Below are 12,661 nucleotides of genomic sequence, written 5' to 3'. Positions count from 1 at the left end.
AATTAATCAGAGAATAATTCTGGGAGGAGATATGACCTTGATAAGGCTTTGAAGGTGGGAAGAGTGGTGATCTGACTTATATGGAGGGGGAGGGAGTTCCAGGCTAGGGGGAGGACAGGGAAAGCGGTCAGCGACGTGAGAGATGAGATCAGGGCTGAGAGAGAAATCTGGCACTTCATTCATTCATTCAATAGTATTTATTGAGCGCTTACTATGTGCGGAGCACTGTACTAAGCGCTCGGAATGGACGAATCGGCAACAGATAGAGTCGGTCCCTGCCCTCTGACGGGCTTACGGTCTAATCGGGGGAGACGGACAGACGAGAACGATAGCAATAAATAGAGTCAAGGGGAAGAACATCTCCTAAAAACAATGGCAAATAAATAGAATCAGGATGATGTACATCTCATTAAACAAAATAAATAGGGTGATGAAGATATATACAGTTGACACTTGAATAAAGGGTGCGGAGTGAGGCAAAATCTATAGGGAGATGTAGCAGGCTGCCCAGGGGATCCATCCAAGCAGAGTCAATCGGTGATATTTATTGAGCACTTGGGGCACTGAGTGCTCTAAGCACTGCACTAAGCACTCACTGCACTACGTTCTGGGCCGAGCACGGTACTGTTGGTGACATGAACCCTGACCTCAAGGAGCTTTCAGCAGTCTAGTTCACAATCTAAACCCCAGCTGAGATTGTTTTAATGAGATGTTCTTCCCCTCCATTCTATTTATTACCATTGTTCTAGTCTGTCCGTCTCCCCCCATTAGACCTTGAGCCCGTCAGAGGGCAGGGACTGTCTCTATCTGTTACCGATTTGTACCTTCCAAGCGCTTAGTACAGTGCTCTGCACATAGTAAGCGCTCAATAAGAATGAAAATACAGCCCACTGTTGGTATTCTGTGAACTGCATCTTCCCTTCTTCCCCGTCCCAGCCACTTCCCTGCCTGGTGTGGGACTCCACACCAGACTGGGCTGGTATTGTTCTGTTGCTCAGAAGCAGTGTGGCTTAGTGGAAAGAGCCCGGGCTTGCGAGTCAGAGGACATGGGTTCTAATCCCGGCTCCGCCACTTGTCTGCTGTGTGGCCTAGGGCAAGGCACTTAACTTCTCTGGGCCTCAGTTACCTCATCTAGAAAATGGGGATTAAGACCGTGAGCCCCATGTGGGTCAATCTGATTACCTCAGTGCTCAGAACAGTGCTTGTGCTTAACTAATGCCATAATTATTATTATTACACTGCTCTGCACACAGTAAGTGCTCAATAAATACGACTGACTGCTCAGGAGAGCAGCAATCAGTGGTATTTATGGAGTGCTAACTGTGTGCAGAGCACTGTACTATGCGCTTGGGAGAGAATAATATAACAGAGGGGGTAGAAATGTTCCCAGCCCTTGATGAGCTTATTGTTAAAGGGAATAACAGGGTAGCATTTGGGATGAAGAGGAAAGGAAAGATTTTAGTGATGTCATGAAGGTCGAAGAGACAACAGGGTAGCGGGGAAGTCTCCTTCAAGCGAGTACAACTTCAGCCCACAGGATGCTGATGAGAGATTGAGGTTCGGGGGGCCAACAGGTTCCCAGAGGTACCCGTTTGGTCTGAACACTCGGGCCCCCCTTCCAAGGGGACCAGACTCCAACGTGGTCCTGGCGTCAGTCTCTTTCCTGAGAATATTTTCAACATCAGGGAGACCCTGGAGATACCTCCGAGATCTCTCTGGAGGTGCCAGGCATCAGTGAAGCAGCATGGCCTAGTGGACAGAGCATGTGCCTGGAAGTTGGAAGGACCTGGGTTCTCCTCCTGGCTCTGCCATTCGTCTGCTGTGTGACCCTGTGCAAGTCACTTCACTTCCCCTCTGTAAAATGGGGATTCATTACCTGTTCTCCCTTCTACTTACAACGTGAACCCCAGGTGGGACCTGATGATCTCGTTTCTACCCCAGTGCTTAGTATACCGCCTGGCACATAGTAAGTGCTCAACAACATTATTATTATTATTTATTATTAATAAAAGATAGGTCGAGGGACACCAGATGCCAATCTGTTTGCTTGGCTCACTGATGGCAGTCCTAGGAGGTGTGCTGGCACACAATATCCAACACCCAGTTTTTCCTTAAATCCTCAAGTTTTTTCTGCTGCTACAGTTGCTCTTTTCTGTCATTTTTTCCGGTTCCCTGGTTTCTGTGCCATGCTGTCAGATGATCCTCATTTCAGGGCTGTGTCCGTATTCAAGATCAAAAGTTGCCCCGCCGAAATCGTCAAACTGTGCAGCCCCTAATATTATAATCATTATTACTGCTGCATCTGTTAAGGTCTTACTTGCTTACTATGTGTCAGTCACAGTTCTGAGCACTGGGGTAGCTATAGTTAATAAGGTTGGGCACAGTTCCTGTCCCCTATGGGGCTCAGGGTCTTAATAGGAGGGGAAACAGGTATTTAATTCCCATTTTACAGTTGAGGAAACTAAGGCACAGAGAAGTGAAGTACTTGCCCAAGGTCACACAGCGGACAGCTGGCAGAGCCAGGATTAGAACCCAGGTCCTCTAACTCCCAGCCCCTTGCTCTTTCTCTTGCTGCTTCTCCCGTGTCCATTGGAATAAAGCACTTTAAAATGATGAGCCCCTAGTAGAAGCCCCTCTTTGGAGACCTTTATTTGGCTTCAACTAGTTGATGAATGGTACTCTGCCAAGCACTTTGTACAGTGCTCTGCACATAGACTGTGAGCCTGTTGTTGGGTAGGGATTGTCTCCGTCTGCTGCCGAATTGTACTTTGCAAGCGCTTAGTACAGTGTTCTGCGCTCAGTAAGCGCTCAATAAATACCACTGAATGAATGCATGTTTCGGTGCTCGATGAATACCATGGATGATGATGTTAGAGGAAGGGATGAAGTTTTTCTAGAGTTAATGTTTCGTGTTTCTGTCTGATTATGCATCTTGTTTTCACAGTTTGATCTTGTGTGCTTCAATTCCTGGATGCTAGACTTAACACAGGCCATCTTGAATCTGGGGTTTCTGGTCGGAGCTTTTACTCTCGGCTACGCAGCAGATAGGTAAGTGGGCAGAAGAGCTAATTTTAAGCTCACTAACAAAAACCTTCAATTAAAACATAAAAAAAGGAATGAATTGAAAGAGATGAAGTGATTTCACTTGAGGTTAGAGAAGAATGCCTCAGTTTCTCAAGTGTGAACTGGAAAGTCAATATGTATTCTCCTCCCTACTTAGATTGTGAACCCCATGTGGGATAGGGACTGTGTCCTAACTAATTCTTCTGTACCTACTACAGTGTTGAACACATAGTAAGCACTTAAGAGAGACCTTAATTTAGTAATCATGGCTCATTTCGACCTTTAAGGAGGGATCCTCAACTTACTTCTCTCCAAAATAAGACTTCTCATTTCTTCAAGCACACATCATTATTATTTATTATTGGTTATGGAATTTGCTAAGCCCTTACTGTGTGCCAGGCTAAGCGCTGGGGTAGGTACAAGCTAATCAGGTTGGACACAGCCCATGTCCCACCTGGGACTCACAGTCTTAATCCCCATTTTACTGATGAGGTAACTGAGTCCCAGAGAAGTGAAGGGACTTGCCCAAAGTCACACAGCAAACAAGTGGCGGAGCTGGCATTAGAACCCAGGTCCTTCTGACTTCCAGGCCTATGCTCTATCTGCTAGGCCACACTGCTTTTTTCACTAGTGAGTCTGAGGCTCTTCGCCTTTAGGGTTTGTAAACCAAATCGCTTGTCTTCACTAGGCTAACCGATCCGGGTTCTCTTGAGACCGGACAACTGCTCAGAGCAATGTTCCTCCCCAAATCTCCAGGGCTTTGTGCCTAAGCACAAATTCCATGAAAAGCTTTGAATGGTCAGAAGTCAAGCTATGTAAACCAGTGAACTGAAAAAAGTAGGTGGAAAGCAACTTGGTTGGCTATATAATCATCGTACTGGAAAAAAATCAATCTTTCCCTCAATCAGTGGTATTTATTGAATGCTTAGTATGAGCAGAGCACTGGTCTAAGCGCTTGGGAGAGAGTACAATACAAGAGAATTAGCAAGGCACTCCAGGCTGCCATTCTTTTTTATGGAATTTGAATCCACATTCAAGTTAAATAGACTTAAATGTCAGTTTGTTTCAGTGTACATTATAATCAACTCTTTTCTCCCGTATTGCCTGTTCGGGGCAGTAATAACTAAATCTTGAAGTACCAGGAGACAGGTTATTTCACCGAGGCAGATTTTGCTCTTTTGTGATTTATTTCAAATTTCCTAACATAGCTCTTATAGTAATAATAGTAATAATTGTGATCTTTGTTAAGGACTTACTATTTGCCCAGCACGGTTCTAAATGCTGGGGGAGATAGAGGATAATCAGGTATTTATAGGAATTGTAATGATAATCGAAGTATTTAAGTGTACTAAACCCTGGGGTAAATACAAGATAAGCAGGTCCCACTTGAGGCTCACAGTCCAAGTAAGAGGGGGAACAGCTCTTGTATCGCTATTTTGTAGATGAGGAAACTGAGCAGAGTGAAATTAAATGACTTAACCAAGGTCGCAGCAACAGGTAAGTGGCAGGGCCGGGATTGGTTCCTCTGACTCCCAGATTCATGGGCTTTCCACTAGGCCATGCTGTTTCGGTTCACACAGGGACTGTCTGTATCATATAATTTCAATTCATGCTAATTGTCAGCCATTATTCCCTTTAACGCTAATTGCATCTGGCATCTCACAGAGGCCTAAAAAAAGTCCTTTTGAAAGAATGCTCTAGTATCACCCGCTCCTTTGCTTCGAGCAAACGATTAGGGGTAGGAGAAGGTCTCGAGAGGAAGGGGGAAAAGAAAAGAAAGAGTGTGAAACAAGAAAATGGCTCCTTGCCTCAACTGGCAGCTTCTCAATTCCCTTATCCTTCTGCCGTCTGTCTGTTCTGCCAAAGACCAGATAGACTGCCAACAGCAATCAGTTACTCTGCCAAAGCGGATCAGCTGAGCAGCAAGAGGGTTTGAGCCATTCAAACCCGGGAGGAAAAGAACAATCCCATTAACCTGAGCTGACACTGACATTATAAACAATGAGCCCTGAAGGCCCCACCCTTACGGACTCATCTGTGACTCTCGCTAAGCGACAATTTTGTTGGACCCCCATGCTCTTTAGGAAATGGGTCCATCACACATCTTGTCCCGATGGGCCTGGTTCTGACCGGTGCTGTGGAAGGAGGTGGAGAGGTCTACATGCCGTTCTTCCCAAACGTTCACATAACCTCAAAATATATCCCGGCCATCTTCCTGGAACGACTTAGCAACACTGCCGCCCAGCCCGGCAGCTGATATTTAGTCACACGGGGAAAACTGCCAAGTAGCCAGTGACAGTGATAAGAAAGGAAGTCCATTTGCAAAGTCCATTTACCATACAGAGCAGTGAGTCAAAAGTGTAGCTAATTAGCTTTGGCTTAATCCTTCCATCAGCCTAATAACTTGCAACGGGACATTTTACTTTTACTTCTCGGTGTAAGTAGCTTTCAATTAGCCTGATGTTCTTTGCTTAGGGAATTAAAACCGAGGACCATAAAACAATTGGCTTAAACAGTCTTAACTTTCAGCCTACAGCTAAGAAGCGGAATAATCAGTAATAGTATTTATTCTGTGCCTCTTGTGTGCAAAGCACTGTACTGAGAGCTGGGAAGAGTACATGGATGAGAATTAGACACAGTTCCCCAAACACACCAGGGTTTTACAGGGAGCCGATTGGCGACTGACACCTGAGGAAAGGTGAAAAGAAAAAAAGCAGAGAAACAACATGAAAAGAGAACAACAGGAAAAAAATATGCTAAAAGCCTCAGAACAGGCTGGCTTAGGGAGCACCTCACCACACTCAGACAGGCAGGGCTACCATTTGTTCTCAGCTGTTTCACCGGAGAGGAGAGGGTGAGAAATACAGGCTCCCTCTTGTCTTCCGTTTGGTCCCTCTGTGCTCGCTGGAAATAGTTTAAGAACGTTTAAGGGACTTAAACCAGCCCCTGTAAAGGAAAGCAAACTGCTTTAAGCACTCACAGCCCTGAAATTGTATTTTAGAAATCTATGAAAACTGTGTAAGGTAAGTAAAAGGTAATTTACAAAAATGCTAGTGGTTTTTGAGAAAAATGAGTTGGAGCTTAAAGGAATATGACTTCAGATTTTTTTAAAAAAAAGAGTATTGCATCATCCCTAAAGCCTATTCTGTTGGGACTTGTTTGCTATAAAATCAGAGGCAGTATGGCCTGGTGGAAAGAGCACCGGCCTGGGAGTCCGAGGACCTGGGTTCTAAAGGCGGCTCTGCCATTTACTTGATGGGTGACCTTAGGCAAGTCACTTAATTGGGCCTCAGTTGCCTCATCTGGACAATGGGCATTAAGCCTGTGAGGCCTCTGTGGGACGGGGACTGTGTTCAAGCTGATTATCTTGTACTTGCCCCAGGGCTTAGTACAGTACCTGGGGCATAGTAAGTGCTCAACAGATACCATTGAAAGTATCAGTTCCAGTGTGTTTATCTGTTATGGCAACTCATTTCGTATTTCCAGAAGGATTTATTTTTGTAAGTTTATGTCTATTTTAGGAAACTGTCATGCTATCTTTTATGAATATTCCCCTATTCCACAGAACATTTTGAAGTGATCTTTCTTTCTCTCTGTAAAGGTATGGCAGAACAATCATTTATCTAATATCCTGCTTTGGTGTAGGAGTAAGTGGTTTGGTTGTGGCATTTGCACCAAACTTTCCCGTGTTTGTGGTCTTCCGCTTCGTACAAGGCGTATTCGGAAAGGGAACATGGATGACAAGCTATGTGATTGGTAAGAAATGCAATTTTCTACTCTTCCACGTGTGGATGGAGGGGGCGGGGGCGTTGGCAAGGAAACCCCTGACGGGACGGAAAGTCCTTCCCGGTCAAACAGGTTAAGAGTTCCTCGGAATTTGCGGTATCTTTTCGGCGAGATCCACCATCTAAAATGTAGCGTGCGCTTTGCGTTTCTCTGTCTTCCTACTACATAGCAGGACGTAAGGCTAGAGTGGCTGAAAGTAATCGCTTTTCATAAGAGCCAAATGCATGTCTCGACAAAGAGTTTTTCATTACTTGGGGTTTTACTGGACAGAAAATCAAACTCATATATAGGTTGTTCCTATAGCAGGGAAATCATATGGCAATTTGAAAAAAAAAAACCCCAAAAAACCACGTGGAAAGGCTGCAGCCGCGTAGCCGATTTGCCTGTTCCTTTAATATGGCCTCGGGGATATTGGGCTCATTTCAATCCAGCGAAAGAAGAGAAGTTGGCATTTTTTCAAGGAATTAAGCTGTCTAGCCAAACCTAAGTTGGGCTCAAGGGGGGCATGGTAGTTATCCGGGGCGCCTCGTTTAGTCATTCGGTGATATTTATTGAGAAATGACTGTGTGCCGAGCCCTGCTCGGAGCCTTTGGGAGAGTACGATATAACAGAGTCGGTAGGCTCATTCCCCGCCCACAGTGAAGCAGGTTGCTTTCCAGCGCTTAGTACAGTGCTTCGCACACAGTAAGCGTGTAAATATTATTATTATTTGGGTGTCTCTCCTGATTGGCCAGGGCAGCGGCATAACCTACTGAATTGGAATATTCTAATCTTGCCTTCCGCCCTCGGGATCCCTCACACCTCATCACCTTCCAGGCAGTAGTCTCCCAGGGAATAATGGCACAGGGATGGAGCCAGAGAAAGCAGGAAATGGCCTCCTTTGATCCGGATTTCCTGCCGGAATTGGGGTGCCCCGGGGCAGCTTGAGTAAGATGAAGCTTCTGCTGGGTGATCCTTGGGGGAAGAGCTGTGTCGAGTCAAGCCGGGCAACCCAAGGGGGAGTTAGGAGCTAAGCAACAATATTAATGGGACTTGTTAAGCGCTTACCGTGTGCCAAGCAGTGTTCTAAGCGCTGGCGTTAGATACAAGCTAATCACGTTGGACACGGTCCCTGTCCCACATGGCTCACATTCTAATCCGATGAGGTAACTAAGGCACAGAATGTTAAGTGACTTGCCGAGGTCACACGGCAGACGTCAGACCGAGTCGGAATTAGAACCCAGGTCCTTCTCACTCCCAGGCCCCCGGTCTATCCACTAAGCCTCACTGCTCCTCAAGTTGACCACGGAGCTAATCATGGGTGAAAACAGAGGTTTCTGTGGAAAGGTTTACTGGAGAAGAAAGCCAGTACCTTGCAGGCGGGATCACAGTGTGTTTTTCTTATTAAGTTGGCAAATATAAGCCCTATGGATTGGCCTCTGGAATTAGAATGTTGAACGTTGCAGTTGTTGGCAAATTAAACAATGCGGTTGCTAAGACTAAAGGCTTATGGGTCAAATGGGGTTAGGATGCCCGACTTCAGTCCCAACTGGTAAAGTTTGCCCATGTTTGGGATGGTCAGAAACCTGCATGCTATGCTGCTACTCAGCTCCAGAAGTATGAAATAGAAAACAGGGTATCATTCATTTTGGCTCAACTTGAAATCTTTCAGCTTGCTATTTTAGAGCGGGCTCAGATGAGTCTAGAAAAAAATTGATGAGAACTTCTCTTTCAAATAGGTTACGGGCCCTCTTCACTAACTGCTCAGTCACTTGGTCACAATGAAGGGTGATGCAAAAAAAATTGGGAGACAGTGGGCGGGGAAAAAGAGAATCACTGCCTCAGGGTCTTAATGGCAGCTGGAGAGAGCGGGATGGTATTTGCAGGGGGTACCAGGAATGAAGGGAATTTCCCCGCTTCCTCCGCAAATCTTGGCCTAATGGAAAAAGCACAGGCCTGGGAGTTAGAAGGACCTGGGTTCTAATCCCAGTTTTGTCACTTGTCTGCTGTGTGACCTTGGTCAAGACTCTTCACGTCTCTGTACCCCAGCTCGTCTGTGAAATGGAGAATAAGGTTGTGAGCCCCATGTGGGACAGGAGCCATGTCCCTCCTGATTAGCTTAGATCTACCCTGGTGCTTAGTACAGTGCTTGGCACAGGGTAAGTGCTTATTAAATACAACAATAATAATAATAATAATTGTGGTATTTGTTGAGCCTTATGTGCCAGGCACTGTACTAAGCGCAGAGGTTGGATACAAGCAAATCAGAGTGGGGATTAGACTCCCAGGCCTTTGCTCTCCTGGCTCAGCCACTTGTCTGCTGGGTGACCTTGAGCAAGTCACTTTACTTCTCTGTGCCTCAGTAACCTCATCTGTAAAATGGGGATTGAGACTGTGAGCCCCAAATGGGACAGGGGCTGTGTCCCACCCGATTTGCTTGTATCCACCCCAGTGCTTAGTACAGTGTCTGGCACAGATTAAGCGTTTAACAAATACCATTATTGTTATTACTATTATCATTAGAGGAAAGAGCACAGACTTGAGAGTCACAGGACACAGGTTCTAATCCCGGCTCCTCCGCTTGTCTGCTGTGTAACCTTGGGCAAGTCACTTAACTTCTCTGGGCCTCAGCGACCTCATCTGTTAAACGGTGATTAAGACCGTGAGCCCCACGTGGGACAACTTGATTACCTTGTGTCTCTCCCAAAGCTTAGAAGAGCGCTTGTCACATAGTAAGTGCTTAACAAATACCGTAATTATTAGTATTATTATTACGCCAAAACCTTGATCAAAACCTCCAGAGACACTTCCCACCTAAGCTGACCTTTCACCTCTTCTCTTCCTTCCACCATCTGGTTAAGTGGGGAAGGCCTACATGTGTTAATCATGGAAATTGCCCTGATCCCCAGGCTCCCACCCAGCTTGCGTCAGATTACGTCATACGATTGGCACATATTCCCATCGAATCAGAAGTGGAGGCTAACGTTAGAGGGTCGTAAATGAACCCCTTCAACTGGTCAGAGGGAGAAAAGATAGGAGGTCCGGGCAGGCCTTTAATCCAATCAGACGACACCTTCCGCAATTCGCACCTCGGGCCAAAGCAACACTGAGCCTGAGGCATTTAGACCCCGGGCATCCACCTGATCCTGCAAGTGGAAATGCCCCCGGGGCACGAGCCAGAGTGTGAGTGATGGGAAATAGCAGGTGGGAGCCTGCTGGATCCCCAGGGAAGATGGTGTTGTCTCAAAGCTGAATGCCACGGGAGCCGAAATAGCGTATGGAGTAGTATTTGTCTGTTAAGCATTTACTATGTGCAGAGCACTGTTCTAAGCGCTGGGGTAGATACAGGGTAATCAGGTGGTCCCACATGAGGCTCACAGTCTTCACCCCCATTTTGCAGATGAGTTCACTGAGGCCCAGAGAAGTGAAGTGACTTGCCCACAGTCACACAGCTGCCAAGTGGCAGATCGGGGATTCGAACCCATGCCCTCTGACTCCCAAGCCCGGGCTCTTTCCACTGAGCCACGCTGCTTCTCTAGTAGTAGGTGTGGACGTTCAAAGATCGTGCTTGTAAAATCACGGTTTCTAAGGCAAAGCTATAGGGTGATTCAAATCTCCTTTTTATATGCATAATTGGCGAAACTTCAAGGCAGTCATATTTATAATAATACAATAACGGTATTTGTTAAGTGCTTACTGTGTGCCAAGCACGATTCTAAGCACTGGGCTAGATAGAAGGTAATCGGGTTGTCCCACGTGGGCTCACAGACTTCATCCCCATTTTACAAGTGAGGTAACTGAGGCACAGAGAAGTGAATAATAATGTTGGTATTTGTTAAGCGCTTACTATGTGCCGAGCACTGTTCTAAGCGCTGGGGTAGACACAGGGGAATCAGGTTGTCCCACGTGGGGCTCACAGTCTTAATCCCCATTTTACAGATTCAGGTTGTCCCACGTGGGGCTCACAGTCTTAATCCCCATTTTACAGATGGGGTAACTGAGGCACAGAGAAGTGAAGTGACTTGCCCGCAGTCACACAGCTGACAAGTGGCAGAGCTGGGATTCGAACTCAGGATCTCTGACTCCAAAGCCCGGGCTCTTTCCACTGAGCCACGCTGCTTCGCTAGTAGATGAGTAGAGAGGGTGGAGTTGAGAGCGGTAACCTGATCATCAATAGTGGGAAGAGAGGATAGGGAGGCAAGGTGGGGAGAGATGCTTTTGGAGAGATGGATGGGATCAAGAGAGCGGAGGTCTCTGTGAGGGAGTAATACAGATTTGCAGGGAGAGTGTGAGAGAGGAGGCAGGTGAGAAGGTTATGGTCCAAGAGAGGGATTTCAGAGTTGGTGAGGGAGGAGATAGTGCAGCGGTAGGAGATGACGAGATCGAGGGTGTGCCCGACTTGGTGAGTGGGCGAGGTGTGGTGGAGAAGGAGGTTGGCAGAGTCGAGGAGCAATAGCAGGCAGGCAGCAGAGGAGTCACCGGGTACATCCATGTGGGTGTTGAAGTCTCTGACGATCAGAGTGGGCAGAGAGAAGGAGAGAAGGAAGGTGAGAAAGGGGTCAAGGTGGTTGAAGAAGTTGGATGTGGGACCAGGAGGGCGGTAGATGATGGCTACAAGAATCTGGAGGGGGTGGTAGAGGCAAATGATATGGGCTTCAAAGGAGGGGAAGGAGAGGGAGGGGGGAGGAGGGATAGTGTGGAAGTGGCATCGGGGTGAGAGAAGGAAGCCGATGCCTCCTCCATTTCCGGTGAGTCTGGGGAAGTGGGAGGAGAAGCCTCCGCTGCAGAGAGCAGCAGAAGAGACCGTGTCTTCCGGAGTGAGCCAGGTCTCCATAAGGGCGAGGAGGAGGAGAGAGCGGGAAAGGAAAAGGTCAAGGATGAAAGGTAGTTTACCTGTAATGGAGCAGGGATTCTAAAGGCCACACTTGACAGTAGCTGTGGGTGCAGGGGAGTGAAGCGACTTACCCAAGGTCACACAGCAGACCAGTGGCCAAGCCAGGATTAGAACCCTCTGACTCCCAAGCCCGTGCTCTTTCCACTAAGCCAAGCTTGGGAGACGACAATAGAACAGACACGTTCCCTGTCCGCAGCGAGCTTACAGTCTAAAGGGAGGCAAAAGAAATACAAATTCCTTTTAGGATGGAAAAATTGGGGGTGAGAAAGTAGGTCTTCGAAAATAGGTATTTCCCAGTTCATATGGGCAGTAATTCTTCAAGATGATATCGTGGAATGGGGATGAAGATGAATGGGGACTTTTCGTTGTAGTTACACTTAAAGTGACCGGAGGAACTATTAGTTACACATTTTGTTTATCTTGATTTATTAAAACTTCATAACTTTGCTGCATTCACTATGATTTTATGAGCCAGGGAATAACAATCAGAAATTGGATAGGGTTGTAAATTAACGATAATAATAATGACTGTCGTATCCGTTTAGAAGATGACTTTGTTCTTTGCAATGTGCTAAACACTGGGATGGATGCCTGAACACCATATGATTATGATTATGACATTTGCTTACTATGCACCAAGCACTGTTCTAAGCGCTCGGTTGGTTACAAGGCAGTTGGGTTGAACACGGACCCTGTCCCCAGTGGGGCTTGCAGTTGTAATCCTCATTTTACAGTTGAGGTAACTGAGGCAGAGAGAAGTGACTTGACTTTCCCGAGGTCACACGGCAGAGACGTAACGGAGCAAGGATTAGAAAACCTGTTTGGTGACCTTGGGCGAGTCACTTCAATGCTCTGTTCCTCATCTGTACTAGAGGGATAAAACCCCTGCCTTCCCTGTTTCTCAGACCGTCAACTCCAAGTAAGCCAATGATAGCCTGA

General features: G+C 46.7%; 1 protein-coding gene across 1 annotated transcript in view; it reads left to right on the top strand.

The window, feature by feature from the left end:
* Window positions 1-12,661, top strand: part of SLC22A3 (solute carrier family 22 member 3) — a 111,734-nt gene that overhangs the window by 60,598 nt on the left and 38,475 nt on the right. Inside the window, exons 2-3 of the mRNA XM_029047751.1 lie at window positions 2,945-3,048; window positions 6,665-6,819. Of these exons, the coding sequence (XP_028903584.1) occupies window positions 2,945-3,048; window positions 6,665-6,819 (259 nt within the window). The remainder of the gene's footprint in view (window positions 1-2,944; window positions 3,049-6,664; window positions 6,820-12,661) is intronic.

The sequence above is a fragment of the Ornithorhynchus anatinus genome, chromosome 2 (genome assembly GCF_004115215.2).
Source record: "Ornithorhynchus anatinus isolate Pmale09 chromosome 2, mOrnAna1.pri.v4, whole genome shotgun sequence".
In the NCBI taxonomy this organism is placed as follows: Eukaryota; Metazoa; Chordata; class Mammalia; order Monotremata; family Ornithorhynchidae; genus Ornithorhynchus; species Ornithorhynchus anatinus.
The sequence above is the reverse complement of the archived record's forward strand: the minus strand, read 5'-3'. Positions and strand labels throughout refer to the sequence as shown.